The following is a 20,455-nucleotide window of genomic DNA, read 5'->3' as shown; positions in this document are numbered from 1 at the left end:
TGATTCCGGTGCCTTGGGATGTCCTCCCGACGTGAAAGATGCTGTGTAAATGCAATTTGTTGTTGTTGTTATTGTTGTTGAGTCCACTGTCCTGGACAGGCCAGAAAAAATAGTGTCACAGGATCTTTAACATCCGTCTGTGAAGCACTTTGAGACAACAACTTGCATTTATATAGCGCCCTTCACGCTGGGTAGCGTCCTGAAGGCATCTCAACGATGTGATAAACCTAAAGTATTATTATTATCATCCACTGTGAGCAGTGTGTGTGTTTGTGGGTATGTATGTGCGTATGTGTTTGAGTGGGAATGTGTGTGTGTACGTGGGCATGTTAGTTGGTTAGTGTGTGTGCATGTGTTTGTGTATGTGTATATGTGGTGTGTGTGGGTATGTGTGTCTATGTGGGTGTGTATGTATGTGGGTATGTATGTGTGCATGTGTATATGTGGTATGTGTGTGTGTGTGTATGTGAGTGTATATGTATGTGGGTGTGTGTGCATGTGTATGTGGGTATGTGTATATGTGGGTGTGTGTGCATGTGTATGTGTGTGGGTATGTGGTGTGTGTGGGTATGTGTGTTGGTTAGTGTGTGTGTGTGTGGGGGTATATCTATGTAATGTGTGTGTGTGTCTCTCAGCTGAAAGCTCAGCCTTGCGCTCTCCTGCTCCCCCCCTCTGTGCTGTACTGCTGTTTGGCTGCTGCCCTGAGCTGGCACTGGGGTGGAGTGAGAGGGAGAGAGGGAAGGAGGCAGTGAGTGAGAGGGAGGGAGGGGAAGAGAGGGAGGGAGTGAGAGGGAGGGAGTGAGTGAGAGGGAGGGGGGAAGGGAGGGAGGGAGTGAGAGGAAGGGAGGGAGGCAGTGAGTGAGAGGGAGGGAGGGGAAGAGAGGGAGGCAGTGAGAGGGAGGGAGGGAGGCAGTGAGAGGGAGGGGGGAGGGGAAGAGAGGGAGGCAGTGAGAGGGAGGGAGGGAGGCAGTGAGAGGGAGGGGGGGAGTGAGAGGGAGGGAGGGGAAGGGAGGGAGGCAGTGAGTGAGAGGGAGGGAGGGGAAGGGAGGGAGGCAGTGAGTGAGAGGGAGGGGAAGGGAGGGAGGCAGTGAGTGAGAGGGAGGGAGGCGGTGAGAGGGAGGGAGGGAGGCAGTGAGAGGGAGGCGGTGAGAGGGAGGGAGGGGGGGAGTGAGAGGGAGGGGGGGGGGGAGTGAGAGGGAGGGAGGGGGGGGAGTGAGGGGAGGGAGGGGGAGTGAGGGAGGGAGGGAGGCAGTGAGGGGAGGGGAGTGAGAGGGAGGGAGGCAGTGCGAGGGAGGGGGAGGAGGAGTGAGAGGGAGGGAGGGAGCAGTGCGAGGGAGTGAGGGAGTGAGTGAGAGGGAGGGAGGGAGAGAGGGAGGGAGGGAGTGAGTGAGTGAGAGGGAGGGAGGGAGGGAGGCAGTGCGAGGGAGTGAGGGAGTGAGTGAGAGGGAGAGAGTGAGTGAGAGGGAGAGAGTGAGTGAGTGAGTGAGTGAGAGGGAGGGAGGGAGGGAGTGAGTGAGAGGGAGGGAGAGAGGGAGGGAGTAAGTGAGAGGGAGTGAGTGAGTGAGTGAGAGGGAGGGAGAGAGTGAGTGAGTGAGAGGGAGGGAGAGAGGGAGGGAGGGAGGGAGTGAGTGAGTGAGAGGGAGGGAGGGGGGGGGGGGGGGAGGTCTGAGCGAGTGACTGCCTGTCGCTGCTCACAGTGCTGCCCCGTCACGGGCTACAGAGGAGCGCAGAGCAGAGGAGAGGGATCGGGTTTCTGCGGAGTGAGGGTGAGAGGCTCAGAGCTCTGAGGCTTTTGTTGTCGCTTCTTCTTCTTCTTCCTCCTCCTCCTCCTCTTCCTCCTCCTCCTCATCTCAGGTCGGGGCTGTGGCCTCTCCGCCTCCTCACAGATCACAGGGAATAACCGGGAATACCCCCTCCCCTCTCCACACAGATTTCCCGACACGACTCCCCAAAGGATTTACGGTCACTCTCGTGTCCGCGAGGATTGGCGGCTCTCTCACTCTCTCTCTCTCACTGTGTGTGTGAGAGCTGTGCTGTGGCTCAGGGTAAGCTGTGTGTGGGGGGGTGTGGGGGGTGGGGGGGTGTGGGGGTGGGGGGTGTGGGGTGTGTGTGGGGGTGGGGGGGGGTGGGGTGTGTGTGTGGGTGTGGGGGGGTGTGGGGTGTGTGTGGGGTGGGGGGTGTGGGGTGTGTGTGTGGGGTGGGGGGTGTGGGGTGCGTTGGGTGGGGTTGGTGGGAAGTGGGTAAGGCCCGCGGGCCGGGTTCTGCCCTCGCGGGCCGGGTGACTGGATCTGCTTCAACTGCGGAAGGCTCCGCCTCGAACCCGCAATGTCACAGTTCCCTCTCAGCGGACAGTTAGTTAGTTAGTTGGTTGGTTGGTTGAGTAGTTGGTTTGCTAATTGGTTGGTTGGTTAGTTGTGCGCAAAGAACCCTCTCTGGGAGTGAGTGACTGAGTGAGTGAGTGTCTTGAGTGAGTGAGTGAGTGAGTGAGTGAGTGACTGACTGATTGACTGAGTGAGTAAGTGACTGACTGAGTGAGTGAGTGAGTGACTGATTGACTGAGTGAGTGACTGACTGACTGATTGACTGAGTGAGTGAGTGTCTTGAGTGAGTGAGTGAGTGACTGACTGACTGATTGACTGATTGACTGAGTGAGTGAGTGTCTTGAGTGAGTGAGTGTCTTGAGTGAGTGAGTGACTGACTGAGTGAGTGACTGACTGACTGATTGACTGAGTTAGTGACTGACTGATTGACTGAGTGAGTGAGTGACTGACTGACTGAGTGAGTGAGTGACTGAGTGAGTGACTGACTGACTGAGTGAATGAGTGACTGACTGACCGAGTGAGTGAGTGAGTGACTGGATTAAATGCCTTTCCCTGGGGACAAGGGCATCTTTGGCAGTAGTTTGAGGTGAGGCTGACACAGTTCTCTCTCACTCTCTCACTCCTGCCACCCTGAGCTATCACAATCCCCCCCCCCCCCCCCACTCTTCACCAGGCTCCCCTGCAATGCCGGGAAATACCTTGGGGATGTATGTATAAGGCAAATTTCGCCCCCAACCAACCGTTTGGCTAATAAGTGACTGTGCTTCTGAAATGTTCAGGGCGATTTATTCACGGTCCCTCTCCTCCCCACTTGTCAAAAAAAATCACTTTAAAATAGTTACTGGGTTTATGTGGCAGAAGCAGATTATATCCCACTCCCAGGGAGGTTACAGAGGGAGGGTTTACACATTTAAATATGTATTGGGAACGGCTGTACGGTAGATGTGTGTGCACAGTAGGTATATAAGTTAGTATAGATGTGTACAATGTATGTGTGCGTACTGTATATTTGTGTATCCAGGCTGTATGTACATGTGTACATAGTGTTTCTGTACTATACCGTTTGCACACAGTAGATGTGCTTGTATATATATCTATACACAATGTTTGCAGGTACTGTAGTGTATGCATGCAGTAACTGCTTGTACAAGCACATCCGCTACCGAAATGTGTACTGCGTACGTGTGTGTATTGTAGTGGGTGTGCTTGTGTAGATGAGTATGTCCTGTTGTGTGCCTTGGGACGTCCTCCTGACGTGAAAGGCGCTATACAAATATAATTTGTTGTTGTATGTGTAATAATAATAATCCTTGCATCTAATATAGGGCCTTATCTACAGGGCACTGTGTGTGTATACGTGTTCGGGTGTGTGTACTGTAGTGTGGACACTGTGTACATGGTATCTGTGCTGTACATGTGCGTACACAATGGATGGATACTGTTGTGCGTACTTATACATATGTGTGCATAGTGTGTGGGTACTGTTACATGTTTGTGTATTAGGTTATGTACACAGTACATGTACTAATATTTGCATAAGGACCATTAATGTGTTTTGTCCACAAATTGAGAACCCAAACATTTTTTCATGCTTATTGTTTAAAAGACAAGAGAAAATTGTGAAGGTAAAATTCGGCAGAAAACGGGTAAATTTAGTGAAATCAGGATTTATTCTGGAATATTGAAAACTCAAGAAAACGAGCCAGTTACTAACAAAATGGTTGCTTTATTGATGATCACAAATATTGCTACAGTAGAGAGCCAATAATCCTTACTAATTGGGACTATCTCCATAGCACCTTGGGATGTCCTCCCGACGTGACGTCAAATGTAATCTTGTTGTTGTTGTTGTTGTAGCAGTTGTAGATCAGTTGTAGATCAGCACACAACAACAAATGACATTCACACAGCGCCTTTCATGTCAGGAGGACGTCCCAAGGCCCTGGACAGTCAGGGATCCGCACCCGAGCTGGTGGTTGGGATTAGGAGGGATGGAGGGTGGGGAAGGCAGGGGTAGGAGGGCGATTGAAGGCGCGGTCAAAGAGGAGGGTCTTGAGATGGGTCTTGAAGGAGGCGAGGGAGGGGACGAGGCAGAGGGACTGTGGGATGGAGTTCCAGAGGGTGGGGGCAAAGAGGCTGAAGGCTCACCCAGCAATGGTGGGGCGGGTGGGCGGGCGAGGCGGGGGACGTGAAGCAGGCTGAAGCCCGCTGAGCAGAGGGAGCGGACAGGTTGGTAGGGGTTAGGAGGTTGCAGAGTTAGGGAGGAGCAAGGCCATGGAGGGCATTGAAGGCATGATATTGACAATATAGTACACACTGTGCAGTTCTCGTGTCTGCCTCACTGATCTTTACTCTGTACTTTGTATTATTGAAGAGTTACCAGGAAAACATCCAAATGCGAGCGGTTGCCTTGCACTATTAGCAAGTGTGAGCATGCATTTTGATTCACAATGTGTTGCTTTACAATACACGTCCCTGGATGTATATTCAACACGGAGAAAAATAGCTAATTCTTTAATTTAGTCACAAATTTGGACGGAAATTGTTTTTTTTAAACAAATAAATGTTTACTAAAACATCCATGTATTTTTGGTGAAAAAACTTGAACGGTCTCACATTATGTGCATACCTCCAGTGTGTTTGGGTGCTTTTTTGGTCAGCCAAGATATCTGACACAAGCAGAAGCCTATCGTAAGAGTTTCCAACCCAGCCTGAGAGTTCCACATATATATGTGTCATCTACACATGGAAATTTCCCCACGTCTGGAATGGACACTCCCTTCACCGTCCCACCTAAATCTGGAGAGCATTAGGTACTGGTTGGTGAGAGCCAAGGCTTTGGGACTCCAGCGTTGGGATACTTTACTGTTGGAATTTGATTAACTGAAACCACATAACTTTGCATGAGAGCGCTGTCTGGCAAGCTTTCCTGCTGCTTGTCCAGCTTAGGACCACCCTACCCATGTAATGTTGTTGTTGTTGTTGTTCTTGCAGGGTTTAACAGGAGCTGTGGGTGTTGTGTGCACACAGTAAATGGGCTGTGTTCACAGTGGCTGTGGGGAGTTTCGTGTATTTGTGTGCGTGTGTACATTTAAAAAAAACGTTGCTCGCATGTACGTGAACACAGTTGGTGAAGGGGTTGCAATTCCAGGATTTCGGTTGCACCATTACCATACTTCGAATTCCTAGGATCCCATACGGTGAACGGTGCTCCCGAAATAGCGATTGCAACCCGAGTTGTTACTTCGGTAGGTGTGGTTGCTGGTGCGGCAGCTGTCAAATATGAGTGAATACCTATGTGTCACAAGTGATCAACACCATACCGTGTATTGGTAACAAATGTGCATTTACCATGGGTTTAGTCAGGGCTGGTTCCATTTGGAACGAGGTCAGTTTGACTTTCGAGTCCAAAGATTGTGGGTTTAAGCCTCATGTTGAGACTAGTTTCTAGTTTAGGCTGATGCTCCATTGCAGTACCAGGTGAGCGCTGCATTGTAGGAGGTACTTCTGTCTTTTGGATGAGACTTCAAACTGACGCCCGTTTGACTGTTTACTGGATGTTAAATGTCCAGTGGCACATTTGTAAACTGAAGTGAGTTTCTCCGGTGGCCTGGCTGGCAATCCTTGCCATTCACCTTAGGACTGTTTGCGGGACCTTGCTGTGTGCTAAATGATTGTTATGTTTGCCTACAAAGCCAGTGACTACACATGACAGTAATTACTAGTAATGAGTTTTGAGATCTTTTGATGTGATACAGTAAAAATGCTAATTCTTTCTTCCCTCAAACAGGGATCAGCCATCGTGCCATTAATTATACAACAGCCCTCCAGTTCCATTTCCTCACCTTTTCTCAATATCCCTTCTTAATTACGATGACTGTCTCTCAGTCTGTTTTTTTTAAAAAAAGTTTCAATCAACTGCATCCATGTCCTTCAGAACTAACCTTTGATTCAAAGATTTTCAGAACTTCTATTTTACTTGTGTGGCTCCATTTCAAAAGTTTTGCCCTCTTGTCCTGTGTTCAGTTCAAGTGAAGAGTCTTCCCCTGTTTTATTCTGAACCGCTCGAACACCAGAATTCCAACTAATAACTTCAATTCTCGGGCTTTTTATCAGCGATCGAGAATGGAGAGATTTCATCTGACGCTCATTGTAGGAGGGCGTGGGTCACACATACAAAAATCAAAATATGCACAATAGTTTTAACAAAGAAAAGTTTATTTTGACAAGGAAGCTGGAAATCCGTCTTCTCCAGGCTTTCCCCTCACATGCCCAGGCCCCCAGCTTTATACTGGTGATCAATTATCCATTAGGTCTGGGGCCCGATTATCACAAATTCTAATCAAGCCTGATTGGAATCAGCCCTTGTTAGCTCGCTTTACATGTAGGTTGATCGCCAATAACCATAAAAAGCAGTAACAGGTTTTATATCCCCTGTCACACTCATTTAAACTAAATTCTAAATAGTTCTTTAAACCCGGACTTTTAAACTGATCACGTAAAAGAGACAACAGACTCTTATCAAACAACTACAGCAAATTACATTTCAATACTGCCTTTCACGTCGGAAGGGTGTCCCCAGGTGCTGGATAGTTAAGGGTTGACACCCGAGCTGGGGGATATAATCAAGACGGGCGGAGGGTAAAGGTGGGGAGGGGTGGGAGGTTGGCCGAAAGCACAGTCAAATACGAAGGTCTTGAGGGGTTGAGGCGGAGGGGCTCCAGATGGAGTTCCATATGGTGGGGGTGGAAAAGCTAAAGGCCCCAATGCCAATGGTGGAGGGAACAGGGTGGGGGGGCATGGAGTGCCTGTCAAACGGATGGACAAGACAGGTTGGTAAGGTGTTAATAGGTGGCAGAGGTAGAGAGGGACACGACTGGAAAGCTTTAAAAGTGAGAACAAAGATTTTTTGTGCACAAACCACACAGTTAATCCACTTTACAGTGTATCCCGTGAAGTGCTTTGATACGTCTCAACGACGTGATCAAGTGCTATGTCAAATGCAAGGAGTATTTTTATTATTATTTTAAACTCAATCCTCTGAGGGATGGAACTTGGTACAGGAGAGGAGAGGGCACGAGCTGCAGAGTTTTGAAGTAATTTGCAGTTTGTGGAGGCAAGAGTTGGGAAATCGGTGGCCTGAGGGGAGAGGCAGTGGCGGAGATGGGCAATGTTGCAGATGTAGGGGAAGGCAAAATGGGTCATGGCAATGATGTGGGTTTAAAGGCTAAGAAACAAAACAAAAAAGGTTGCGTTAAGATGTCTTTTCGAAGTGGAAATACCACCTCATCTCAACCTTAAGTCATTCAATTTAACATGGTGCAGAATTTGGGAAAATTCATAAATTCAGTCACAATTTCGACATCTCTTAAAAAGAACCAACTTCCACATTAAGATTGAATTTTATGAACATTCCAAACTTTTGACACCATCTTTTAAGGGTAAAACCAGTTGACAATTTAATGCTCTTTAAATTCTCCTCTCGCTCACACTGGGAATTGAAAGCTCCTAGGCATAATAATAATAATAATAATAATCCTTGAATATGATAAAGCGTTTTATCAGGTCTTCGAAACGTATTAAAGCGCTTCACAGAATATACTGCAAAGTAAATTGACGGTATATTTTGTGGACAAAATATTTGTTAAGGTTAGGATGCAGTGAGGAGGCTTCCTCTGTCCCATTGGTAAAGTCCAGGATCAAGCAGTGAGGTACGTCACAAGCTGACTGTGAAGGTCCACCCACCAAGCAGCAGATACCCGCCCGCCACATAGTTGATGAGGAATCTCTGAGGTGTTGGGCGGCAGCTACTGGAAAGCGTTACCTGGAGTCCGAGTTCGTGAACACACAAGCTCGTACATGCAGGCCTGGAATCCTCCTTGATTTGGTCTTGCTCTTGGTTCAGATCGTACCTCTCACACCGCCTGCACTTCATCTCCTCAAACAGCTTCTCCTCCAGCCCCCGCACCGTCTCGTGTTCTTCAGGGCTCTGTCCTTGGTCCCCTCCTCTTCAATATCTATATACTGCCTCTTGTTGACATCATCCACAGACATGGGGTCAACTTCCACATATATGTGGATGACACCCAACTCTACCTCTCTGCTTCCGCCCTCGACTCCAGGATGTCAGACATCCAGTCCTGGATGAGAGCTAACTTTCTTCAGTTGAACGTCAACAAGACCGAGGCTCTCCTGATTGGCTCCCGTGAGCGCCTCCTCACCTCAGGCGCTGACAGTATCACCATCCATGGTTGCACACTCCACCTTGCTAAGCCAGTCCAGAACCTTGGGGTCTTGTTTGACTCTCAACTATCCTTTCCACCCACATTTGTGCCATGACCCGCTCTGCCTTCCCCCATCTCTGCAACGTTGCCCGGCTCTGACACTGTCTCACACCGCAGACCACCGAAACCCTCATACACGCCTTCGCTACTTTGAGGCTCAACTACACAAACTCACTGCTTGTCGGCCTCCCCAACTCCTCCCTCAATAGGCTGCAGATTATCTAGAACTCTGCAGCCCGTGTTCTCTCCCTATCACCCCTGTCCTCGCCCAACTCCACTGGCTTCCCATCACACAGAGGATATAGTTCAAGATCCTGGTCCTCACCTTCAAAGCACTCCATGGTCTTGCTCTCCCCTACCTCTCCGACCTCCTAACCCCCTACCATCCTGTTCGCTCCCTCCACTCACTGGGCTCCGGCCTGCTTCATGTTCCTGCCTTGCTTGCCTCACTATTGCTTTCGCCACTCTGCCCCCACCCTCTGGCACTCTATCCCGCAGTCCCTCCGTCTTGCCCCAACCCCTGGTCACCTTCAAGACCGACCTCAAGACCCTCCTCTTCGACCGTCTTTCGATCTCTCTGCTTCCCCTCCTGCCCTCCCCCCCTCCCCCACCCTGACCCCCTGCTCGGGTGCATAACTCTTGTCTGTCCTCCCAACGTGAAAGGTGCTATACAAATGTAATTTTGTTGTTGTTGTTGTTGCTCCCCTCCCTTGCCTTCTTCAAATCACATCTCAAGACCCTCCTCTTCGACCGCGCATTCGGCCACCCTCCTACCCCTACCGTCCCTGCCCTTCCACCCCCAAGCAGTTACCCCCCCGCACCAACGCACACTCCGTGTGGCAATGGTGCTCCCGAAATCCCGGCTACTCTGCCGTACCCCAGCCCGGGCTCTAGCTGACCTGCACCTAATAGTCTCCGGGTCAGTTGAGCAGGATGCATCCCTCCAGGGAGAGTGTTCGTTCCAAACCAGACGCAGGCACACAGACATTTCTGTGCGTCGGTGGAATATGTACGTGAAACTCTTGGTTTAGTTTGGATCTGTGTGAGTGAGTGTTCCAGCCGGCCAAAAAAGAGTGGATTGCCACTAATTTGTTTCAGGAACAAGCGAGGTAGATTTCTGCTAGAAAATAATATCTCAGGGTACGGTATATAGTTTGGGAAACGACATGTCAAGCGACTGCCAGGATGGTGGAAGGTGAACCAGATGGACCTTGGTATTGCTTTGCTTTGCAAATTCTTATGTTCTTATGTTCTTATGTCAGTGCCTGCAGCTCTGAGATTGAAGCAGTAAACATGTTTTTTTGGCAGCAATCTGTCTGTCTCTGCTGCTCTGGAGTTTGCTCCCCTTTCTCTCCCCTTTTACAATCTACCTTGTGAGTGCGTTAACTACATAGCATTTCATGGGATGAAATCACAACGAATTTAAAATAGCTTAGATTTGCTCTTGGTACTGATTGCCTCGATTTAATCAAACTTAATCAAAAAGGCAACTAAATCAAGTTTAAAATGTAGGCATCGAGGGATTTGCTGATAGGCCTCCAGGAGTAAGTTCTTCCTCAAATCTGCCCCGATCACTTGTTTTGCAGGCTTCAACTTGTTGATTTCACTCCTTTCACTGAAATGACAAGTTCAAGTCTATTGAAGGTGATGATTTAATTGTAAGCATAGGTTGGTTACGTCAGATCCAGAGAGATTCAGACCAGTAATTGCTCAACTTGCTAGAGATTGGGGCACGGTAGTTCTGCTGGTTTTTTTTTCCTGCCTAAAAATACACGCAATACTCTGCAGTGAATGCAGTCAGGCACTTTGAGACATTTCAATGTAATATGGCACTTTATCAAATGCAAGTAATTATTATTATTAGTGGTGGTAGTAATATAAGTTCAAGAGGGAAACAATAATAATCGTTGTATTTGATATAGCGCCTTATCACGTCTTCGAGACGTCTCAAAGCGCTTCACAGAATATACTGTGAACAACAACATCAACAACAACTTGCACTTAGGGTAGCGTCTCAGAGCGCTTAACAGTGGTGGAGCCTGACTCTGAGCTGGGGAGTGGTGGGGTGGGGGGAGGTGACCGTAAGCACGGTTGAAAGGAAGGTTTTCAGACGGGACTTGAAAAAGGGGAGAGAGGGGCAAGGCCTAGGGATCGAGAGAGAGTGTTCCAGAGTTGTGGGGCGCAGTGGCTGAAAGCGCGACCTCCAATGGTGGAGGGGCGGGTGCGAGGGACGAATAGGAGGCCGGTGCCAGTCGAGCGGAGGTGCTGGGTGGTGGATTGGGGAATAAAGTGAATTGACTGTATATTTTGTGGGCGAAACGCGGCAGCCAATTGCATCCAGCAGTGTCCCACAGACAGTCGTGGATTGAGTGACCAAATTAGTATTATTAGTTATTTATTTAGTTTTTTAAGGGATTATTACCTCCGGAAAAGCAATCCGCCAATCGACTATTAACCGGGTTCCTACTTACTGCTGGTAAGCAGAGGCGTGCGGAGCAAGGAAACTTGCCCAACGTTTCGTTCTGCTCGGGAATCGAACCCATGTCCTCTCGCTTGCGAGGTGAGTGCTCGAACCACTAAGCTCAGGACTCCACACCTAAGCTACAGGATAGAGCGGGAGACGTGGAATGTCGGCCAAGCCAAGGGAATGGCCGGGTTAATATGGGTGAAGGAGGTCACAGAGTTAAGGTGGGGTGAGATCATGGCCTTTTGTGTGTACATTTCTATGGTTCTGTTTGTGGGCAATTGCAGTCAAGAAACACAAACAGTCAAGAAGTGCATGAGGGATTTATTTGAATAATTGTTGGCCAAGACTCTACTTGGTCTTTCTGAAACCTGACCACTCTCATGTCAACCTGGACTGTGAGCTCAAAATGGGGCTATTCTAGTCACCGTCGTTCACGATGGATGGTTGTGAAATGTTCCAAGACGTTGGAACACGGGGAATTAAAAGCCACACTTTACAGTTTACAAGTTTCCATCAAATTCAGGTCAAAAACTGAACTTTTTTTTAATCATTTTAAAATTCCAACAAACCGGCCACACCTCCGAGGGAATGATGGCGATCCAAATCCAGGTTGACTGACAGACCCCTCACTCACAATGTCGTGTGGGTCTGTGTCAGTGTTTCACTGATCTGAGGCCCTCTAGTGGTCTTTGGCTTCATTGACTACCCTTGACTTCCAAGAAGAATTCTTCTATATCATAATAGTGTCTTATCACATCAAAACCTCTCAAAGTGCTTCACAGCTTATACTGTAAAGTTGGGTAACTGTGTGACGCAGCGTTGGATAACTAACTAAGACCGCATAGCTTGCCGTTGATAGCACGGACTGGCAAGCTTTCCCGCTGCTTGTCCTGCTAACTCCACCCTACCCATTAGGGCTTTGGCTTGCAGGATTAACAGGAGCTGAATGGGAGGATTCCCTGCCTCCAGTGACTGATCTGCCCTTCCAAGTCCTGCCAATGAGCCAGGCTGGGCTGTGTTGTCATCAGCAATGTCCTGGAATACTACGGACCCGCCTGGCTCAGGAATCCGCTACTACTCAATGAGAATTATCCCCAGTGTAAGAGGAAGGAGTTATTAGAAGCAATGATGAGATAAACTAGGGCTCTTCAGTCCGTCATAAGTCAGTCTGTACCTTATAGATATTGAACATTTTGCATGGGATTGAGAATATAAACATAACAGTGAATCCAGATGCTTCAAGACAACAATTACACAAGTTAGAATTGTTGAGAAGAACCCTAGTTTGTCTCATCATTCCTCAGACATAACTCATTGCTTGTCTTTGCCTCTAGGGCCTTATGTTGTAGTAACAAGAACTGTACACAATAGTGAAGTGCCTCTGGAATCCCGGCATTGGGACCTCTCCATTTCTCTCTAGATATCAATGGTCAATATTAGGACCTCTCTTGGTCAAGGGTTTTATACCTAGAGACTTGGAATTCCACCTGATATTTCCAGTAGTCTCAAGACCATTTGAGACTCTACAGAATTGCAAGCTGCTTTGTCACATGTCTTAAAAAGCAATCAGCTTCCAAATAATGACTGAATTTAAGAACTTTCCAAAATTCTGCTACACTTTAAATTTTAAGATGATGGTTTTAGGTCTGAGACTATTGAGCGCTGCACATTTCAGCCTTTGATCTTGTGGGTAGTTCCATCGCGGGCACAGAATAAAAGAGAATCAGGAATTAAGATGACTTCAATGTGGGATAGAGAAATTTAGGAAATGTTATAATAGGAATATATTAAAAATAACTCATGGTTTAAGAGCAGCTGTGAAGCCAAGTACTTGTTACGACTCCCTCTCCAGCCCCTCAATGCAAACAGCTGACTGTAATTTGACACTTTCAATACTTGAGGGATAAACAATGCGAACTGAACCAAGGTTAAAAGAAAAAAACGTGAGGCCGGAAATCTGAAATAAAAACATAAAATGCTGGAAATGCACTGCAGGACGCAGAGCGGATCGCAGAGTCTTCAAGAGGAAAGGATAGGCAGGTTAATGTTCTGGGCATGACCCCACATCAGAGGAGATTTGAAAGGGATTGGATGAAAAAGTACTTCGTCGAGAGAAAGCACTTGAGTTATTTTAGCACTTTATCGCGTCAAATTGTCACAGAGTGTTCCAAGGACTTTTGAGTTCAGTCTAGGCTGACACTCCAGGGCAGGGCTTGAGAAGTGTTGCTTTTCTTTGGATGAGACAGTAAACCAAGGGAGGGAGTTTGTCCTGATGTTCTAGCCAGCAATGCCCCAAAGATTGATCGTTCACTGCACGCCTCTTTGTGGGAAGTTGTTGTGCACAAGTCGACTGACGTGTTCGCCTACAGAACACAAAGTAAATTCTCGGAAGCCAGTTGAGACATCCTCCCAACACGAACGGCGCTGTACAATACCATTAAAACCCTCTGGACTTTATTCAGCACCTTGTCACGTCGTCGCAACGTCTCAAAGCGCTTCTCACAGGATTTACTGTAAAGTGAGCTGACTGTATATTTTGTGGGCGAATGCGGCAGCCGAGTTGCACACAGCAAAATCCCACAAACAGCCATGGAGTGAGTGACGAAGCACAGTGTTAGGGTTCTGCACGTGTCAGACACTTGGCTGACCAGAACAAAAATATCCTTTTTCAGGTATTTATCTAATTCTATCTTAAAAAACTAATTCCACATCCCAACCACTGTCTGTGTGTCAAAATTCTCCTAACCTGAATATGAATCCAAATCCCGGACTATCCAACGCCTCGGTGAAAGGCGCTGTACAGTTATAATTTTGTATTGTGTTGTAACCTCTCCTAACTCCTTTGTTCTTACCTTAAATCTGTGCCCTTTAGTTAATGACTCGCCAACCAGTGAAAATTATTTCTCCCACTTTAGTTTATTAGATGCCCTCAAACAGGAATTTTAAAAACCTTCGCTCAGGTATCCTCACTGTTCTCAGGGAAACAGCCCCAGTGTTTCCTCGTGAGTCAAATGTTTTTATCCCTGTTACCATTCCCAGTGAATCTGCTCTGCACGTTCTCCATGGCATTGACATCTTTCCTGTACTGCGGTGCCCCAAACTGGATACAAGACTCCACTGCTTTAATTGTGTCCCATTTCTTCAGGGGTAGATTTTGCTTCTAAATAACAGAAGAGAGGAGTTTCCAAATCAGGGAGTCTGTTTACAAGGAAAATTGCCTGGAGCCTGGAATGCTCAAACTTGTACTTGGCAGCACAGCACACAGCCTGCATCATGCCAAGTGATTAAGTGGAGCATGGCTTTAAAGACGCTGTAAACCAGGCCGCAATAATCAACGTCAGTATGTTCTTAAACAGGCAATAATCAGATTAATTGCTGAACTGAAACACTAGGTCTGATGCAGAATGATATTAGAATATGAATCTTTACAGCTTGAATGTGCTGCTCATCTAAACATTAGGTACAGGAGAAAGCCAATCCACCTTTCAATTGTGCCCCACCAGTTGGCCTCCAGGTGACGTGTTTGGCAATGAAATGTCAAAATCGAGTCTACCTCTGTGGTGATCAGGGTTCAGTCCCTAAGCCAGGAGAGCCTGCTTTACTTCAGGCAAGGCTCATGGCAGACTTCATCAGCAGAGCTTGGAGACACTGAATGGCCTCCTTCTGTGCTGTAAGATTCTATGATTCTATAGGTGAACGACCCATTAATGAGAGCCAGGACACTGGGAGAAAACGCTTCTTCTCTTTTCTGATTGTGTGGCCGGATCTTCAATACCTCGTCAGACAAGTCGACTGGATCTTGGTTTAAAGTTTTAACGTCTCATCCAAAAGACAACAGCAGCACTGCAATGTGGGATTTGAGTACCACCTTCCAACACAAAGACAAGAGTGGTAACAATTGAGCCAGGCTGACCTTTGTAGAGAGTATGGGGACAGAGGCTCCATAAGCAGATGCTGAGGTTTAAAATGGGCAGAGCCTTGAGATGTTTATTTTGATAGAATTAAAGCCGAGTTTGCATGACTTGGTTTTGCCTTTTGCCCGTTTTGTGAGCTCTTTGCGTGCTCCGGCTTTGATTGCATCGGCCTGTCACCTCATGTCTGTTTGGATGATGGGGCAAGTGGCTCAAAAGTTTGCAAATTGTGAGCTAAAATCTTTTTTTCAAATAAGATACTGTTTTGCTGCCGGTATAATAGTGAATCTACACTATTAGTAGTGAACCTACAGTGAAATAGTGTAGTAGTATATTCTGTGAGACGCTTTGAGATGTCTCAAAGACGTGATAAGGCGCCGTATCAAATGCAAGGATTATTAGTGAAGTAAAAGTAGTTTGGGATTTCTGAGGATTGCTGATTTTGCACAGTTCTGAGCCTCCCTGGTCTTGTAGACTGCAGGAACTGGCACAAGGCACAAAACATTTCGCCAACGGTTTGATTTATGGGCGTCATACTGTTCGCTTCTTTCCTTTCTTGAGCTCTGTCACTCGCTCCCAAAATCTTCACGTCCTTCCCCCAGCTCCGTAACATTGAGGCTGCCACACATTCGTAACATCCAGGCTCGACTATGCCAACTCCCTGCCTGTCGGCTGTCCCAACTCTTCCCTCCACAAGATGGAGATTATGCAGAACTCTGCAGCTCATGTCCTCTCCCACACCAAACTCTGTGAGCCATTTACCTGACCCTCACCTGGCTTCACAGGCTTCCCCATCACCCAGAGGATCAAGCTTAAAATCCATGTTTTCACCTTGTGTGACCTCCTAGAACCCAACCAACCAGGAATTACTGTCAAGCACTTTGAGCTGTTTTGATATGTAAGTGCTATAAAACTTAAGTTATTTTTACTTCTTCCATGGAAGCTTACAAATGGAGTCCTTAGCTCAGTGGTTAGAGCACTCGCTTTGCAAGTGAGAGACCTGAGTTCAATTCCAGGCAGAGGGCCAAACCTTGGGCAAGTTTCCTTACTCCACACAGAGCCTAATAATAATCCCTCCAAAACCAATAATAAATTGGTCATTTTCAATCCACGACTGTTTGTGGGAAATTGCTGTGCGCAATTGGCTGCCGCGTTCGCCCACAAATATACAGTCAATTCACTTTACAGTGTGTTCTGTGAAGCGCTTTGGGATGTCCTCCCGACGTGAAAAGCGCTATATCAAATGCAAGGATTATTATTATTATTATTATTATTATAAGTGTGTTTCAGCTATAACTGTAAATGTCATTTAAACTGTGAAGAAACCCCCATAAATCTACACCAGAGTCACTTTCTATTGGTCCCAAGAACAGCTGATGAATCCACATTGGTCCCCACTTTGGAAATTAAATTCCTTTCATTCAAGGTTGAGAGTGAAGATGAGGCCATTTGCTTTTGTGTCTCTCGCTCTTAATTTTGAAAAGAACAACTTCTTTTTTGGTGGGGTGAGGAGGGGGGGGGGCGCGGATGTCTGAAACGTGCAGAACCCCATCACCGTTGCCTAAGAGTATCCAAACCAAACTGGGAATTCCATGCATCCCACCTACACATGGAGATTCCAGAGATAGGTTGTTGGAATGGAATGCGCTCTCTCTCCCTGGAGGGATGCATCCTGTTTTCCTAATTCCGGAGAGTGTTAGGCGCGGAAAACCAAACAATTTATATCTCTGGCTGGCTGCCACCTGTAGCCAGAGATACACCTGTAGCGTAAGAAGTTCCTCTGCGTGCTTTGGTTGAGTTATGCAAGTAACCGGTCGATTGTCTCGTGTTACTTTCCTCTCTAGAATGGTGGAGCAATTGACAACCATGTGGTGGGTTCTGATGTGGATCGTGCTCCCAGCATTAGTGGTGGCAGCCCCACCTCCTATCAATAAGCTGGCTCTGTTTCCTGATAAAAGTGCCTGGTGTGAAGCGAAGAACATCACCCAGATAGTGGGGCACAGCAGCTGTGAGTCAAAGTCTATCGAGAACAGGTATGTGGGTGCATTAAAGAACGCAGTAATACGTTGCACTTCTTCCCTTTCCATAAATGCACTGTACCACAGGGACTCCTCCAATTCCACAGTTCCCTCCAGCCCTCCAGCATCTGCACATGTAACTCTCCTACGCTGTGTCTGTGAATACAGATCACTTGCTTCCCCTGAGGCATCCGCTTGATACCGTGCTCCAACCCCCCCCTCCCTCATCCCACACGGTGACCTCGCTCTCCTAACTAAAATCCCTTTGTTCCTTCCCTTCAGCCATTTCGGAATCCACGTCCATGCGTTGCTCTTGATACCCAAAGACATCGGTTTGTGAAAGCGTCTTTCACTCCGTTACTACTAACGACTTTTGGAAGCGTGGAGGCAATGTAATGACCGCGGACAATAAGCCCGCACTTTATTCATTAGCCAAACAATATACGATTAAATGTGTAAGAGCTGCGTGCTGGATTAGTGATAGCAGTACAGTGATAAAAACAGGAGTGCATTACTAAATCGAATGCACCATTTAAACATGAGGTATTTATGGAGTCAGGAGAGCGATATTCTTGTTGAACACTTAAAGTTAGTAAGTGTGTAAAAAAAACCCTGTAAACTTGTATAATAACCTGCCCCATTATCTCTCTGCCTCAGAGCTTGCCTTGGCCAGTGTTTCAGCTACAGTGTTCCCAATACCTTCCCACAATCCACAGATTCCCTTGTTCACTGTGATTCCTGTATGCCGTTACAGTCAATGTGGGAAATTGTAAGTAAATTATTCTCTCTCTTTTAAAAATGTATATTATTACACGTTAGTTTGCAGTCGGTCGGTGGTCAGCTCCGTGAAGCAGAGAAGGCGCTATATGTGCACTGGGTGTCAGCCTGGCACAGTTGGTAGCACTCTCACCTCTGAGTCGGAAAGTTGTGGGTTCAATCCCCATGTCGGCACTGGAACCCTGAGGTCTATGCTGAGCGTGTGCTATTGTTGGAGCACACTTCATCCACACGTCCATTTTTCAGTCGAGACGTTAAACCGAGATCTAAGCGGACATTAAGGATCCCATGGCAGTATTTGAAATCATTTCTCCCAGTGTCCCAGCCAACAATCTCCCAAATACAATTGGGATGTTGCTGTGTGCAAATTGGCAGCCACTTCCACCCACCAAAATACACAAAATATACTTTTATCCTGTGAAGCATTTGAGGAATTACTGCTTTGTGCTCGGAAATAGGATGCTTCTGTTGAGGCAAATTGGTCTGAACTCTATAGAGACTGAGTCATGATTTAGGTGCCGCATTTGTTGTGATATTTAGGAAAGTGGAGAGTTTATCCCAGTTATTCTGGCTTAATCTCTCTGCCTATAAATTCACTCCAAAATTGTAATTAATTTGCTCATTGTTGTTTGCAGGATGTCATTGGCCACATGATCCACCTCATTCCTCTCTATATCATTTACTTCATTGCCAGTTCATCTCGTTTTGAACTGATTTGGGTCAAGTGATTTTAGCAAAGTGATTGGACATGTTGTTGCTTTGTTCATTTGAAAGAATTTGAAAATTCATTTGAAAATTCATTTGCATGATTGCAAGGTCTCGTCAGTTTTAATAAAGTATGAAATGAAATGATACATTTTAATAAATGCTTATTGCTTCCAATGCAGGTCCAACTAGAATGTCCCGGCAACGAGGAGATGCCTCGGGTGGACAAACTCGTGGAGAAAATTGTACAATGCAGCTGTCAGGCCTGCGGAAAGGAGGCCCGCCAAGACTCCCACCTCCTCAATGTCTACGTAAAGGAGGAGGAGAGCGGGCCGGGGCAGGCTGCTGAGCCCCAGGATGTCCACCACAAAGAGGGAATTGTTTCCCAACCCATCCGAGAGGGTGGAGATGACTGAAATTGAGAATTTGGACCAGAAAAGTGAATTTCATTTTTTGGATTAAGGATAAATTGTTGAAATTCAGATAGATTCAAAGTATAAAAAGGATAATGCAGACCTATTTAAGAAAAAAAAACTTTAAAAAAATAATGGCATTCTGGCTTTTGTTGTAGGAAATAAGCCAGCCCAGCCACTGATACATTTTTTTGGTCAGCCGGGTGTCTGACACATTACCATGCTTAAGAGCGTCCAAACCAAACTGAGAATTCCATCCATCTCCACCACATGTGGAAATTCCAGAGGTAGATTGTTGGAATCGAATGCGCTCTCTCTCCCTGGCGGGTTGCAGCCTGCTTAACCAATTCCGGAAAGTATTAGGCAAGAGCCAGGACTTGGGAACCCAGAGTGTGTGTTGGTGTGCTGCTGGAATCGTAACATTGATATCGCTGTCTGGCAAACTTTCCCGCTGTTTTTTTTCCAGCTAGGAACACCCTATCAGTTAGGGCTTTGGCTTGGAGGGTTAACAGGAGCTGAGTGGAATGACTCCCTGCCCCTAGTGACTGGTCTGCCCTTTTCCAGGTCCTGCCGATGAGCCAGGCTGGCTGTGGCGTCATCAGCACAGTAGTGCTGTGGACCTGCCTGTCTCAGGAGCCAGACTACTTAGAGCCAGTTCAGCTCCAATAAGACCCCGTTTTCCTCGCCCCAAGGAGCATTGCCACTAGTTGATCATTTGAAATTCAACAAGCCTGGGTTTGAGGCCTCACTAGGTGGATGGCAGGTACCAGGAGCTTCCCAGTGGGCAATGAATCTCAGTATGAAATGCTTGAGAGCATTGCCACAATCTTCCTGTCTGCAGCTCGGAGCCAGGTCCCTTCCCATTGAGCGATAGTTCTATCAATTGAGGTGCGGAGTTTAAGCAGAAGCTGTTTGTCTCTCTGCAAACCAATCAAGGTGGATTCCAGGCGCTGAATGCCCGAATATGTGTTCATGAACTCAGACTAATGTCCAGGTAATGTCTCCCAGCAGCTGCCACCCCCAAGCCTCAGAGTTTCCTCACGAGCTATCTGACGAACATCTGCCTTCAGTGTGGTGGGAGGACCCACACAGGACAGCTTGTGACCTGCCAGCCATCTTGATGTTCTCGAGGTCCAAGTCCAATGTCGCATATTGCAACAACAACTCACATTTATATAGCGCCCCTCACCCAGGGCAGCGTCTCAGAGCTTTTGAGGCTTCCTTAACATCAGCTGCTCAATCCAGGTCCTCATGTGAGGGAGGGCCCTTGGCAAGTAGACGTGCCTGTTGTGAAGCCGCCTCCACCTCCAGGGTGCTCAGCGACAGGTCAGTGTCGACCGACCCCTCCCTCCTTGTAGCCACTTCCCATGTTTGCCACAAATCCATCTCAAATGGGTCGGAGGAAGCCTCAACCCTGCATCCCCTGAAGCTCGGTTCCATAAAGGAGGACTGTTTGCACTTAGGTTTTGTAAGCCACACGCTTGACTTGTATCGGGACCTTGCTATCCTTGAGAGGGATGAGCGTGTCCAGAGTGCCCTTTGCCCCTTCTCATCTGGTC

General features: G+C 47.3%; 1 protein-coding gene across 4 annotated transcripts; it reads left to right on the top strand.

Annotated features, from left to right (window-relative positions):
• Nucleotides 1–1,653: 1,653 nt before the first annotated feature.
• Nucleotides 1,654–19,130, top strand: nbl1 (NBL1, DAN family BMP antagonist). Of its 4 annotated transcripts, XM_042343685.1 has the most exons (5): nucleotides 1,654–1,766; nucleotides 1,931–2,045; nucleotides 16,828–17,016; nucleotides 17,659–17,770; nucleotides 18,666–19,130. In XM_042343685.1, the coding sequence occupies exons 3-5, from the start codon at nucleotides 16,829–16,831 to the stop codon at nucleotides 18,897–18,899; spliced, it is 534 nt and encodes a 177-aa protein (XP_042199619.1). In that variant the 5' UTR covers nucleotides 1,654–1,766; nucleotides 1,931–2,045; nucleotide 16,828; the 3' UTR covers nucleotides 18,900–19,130. The 4 variants fall into 4 exon arrangements, with proteins under 4 accessions (XP_042199619.1, XP_042199621.1, XP_042199620.1 ...); XM_042343687.1 differs by lacking the exon at nucleotides 1,931–2,045; XM_042343686.1 differs by having other exon boundaries at nucleotides 1,654–2,045.
• Nucleotides 19,131–20,455: the final 1,325 nt, after the last annotated feature.

This window comes from Callorhinchus milii, unplaced genomic scaffold (genome assembly GCF_018977255.1).
Source record: "Callorhinchus milii isolate IMCB2004 unplaced genomic scaffold, IMCB_Cmil_1.0 Scaffold24, whole genome shotgun sequence".
NCBI lineage: Eukaryota > Metazoa > Chordata > Chondrichthyes > Chimaeriformes > Callorhinchidae > Callorhinchus > Callorhinchus milii.
This window is presented reverse-complemented; position numbering and strand designations above follow the sequence as displayed.

Excerpts from the sequence above, each read along its gene's own strand:
- nbl1 (XM_042343687.1), top strand. The coding sequence starts at position 16,829 with ATGGTGGAGCAATTGACAACCATGTGGTGGGTTCTGATGTGGATCGTG. Across the intron at positions 17,017-17,658 it reads TCAAAGTCTATCGAGAACAG|AGCTTGCCTTGGCCAGTGTT; the intron begins GTATGTGGGTGC and ends TCTCTGCCTCAG. Across the intron at positions 17,771-18,665 it reads TACAGTCAATGTGGGAAATT|GTCCAACTAGAATGTCCCGG; the intron begins GTAAGTAAATTA and ends CTTCCAATGCAG.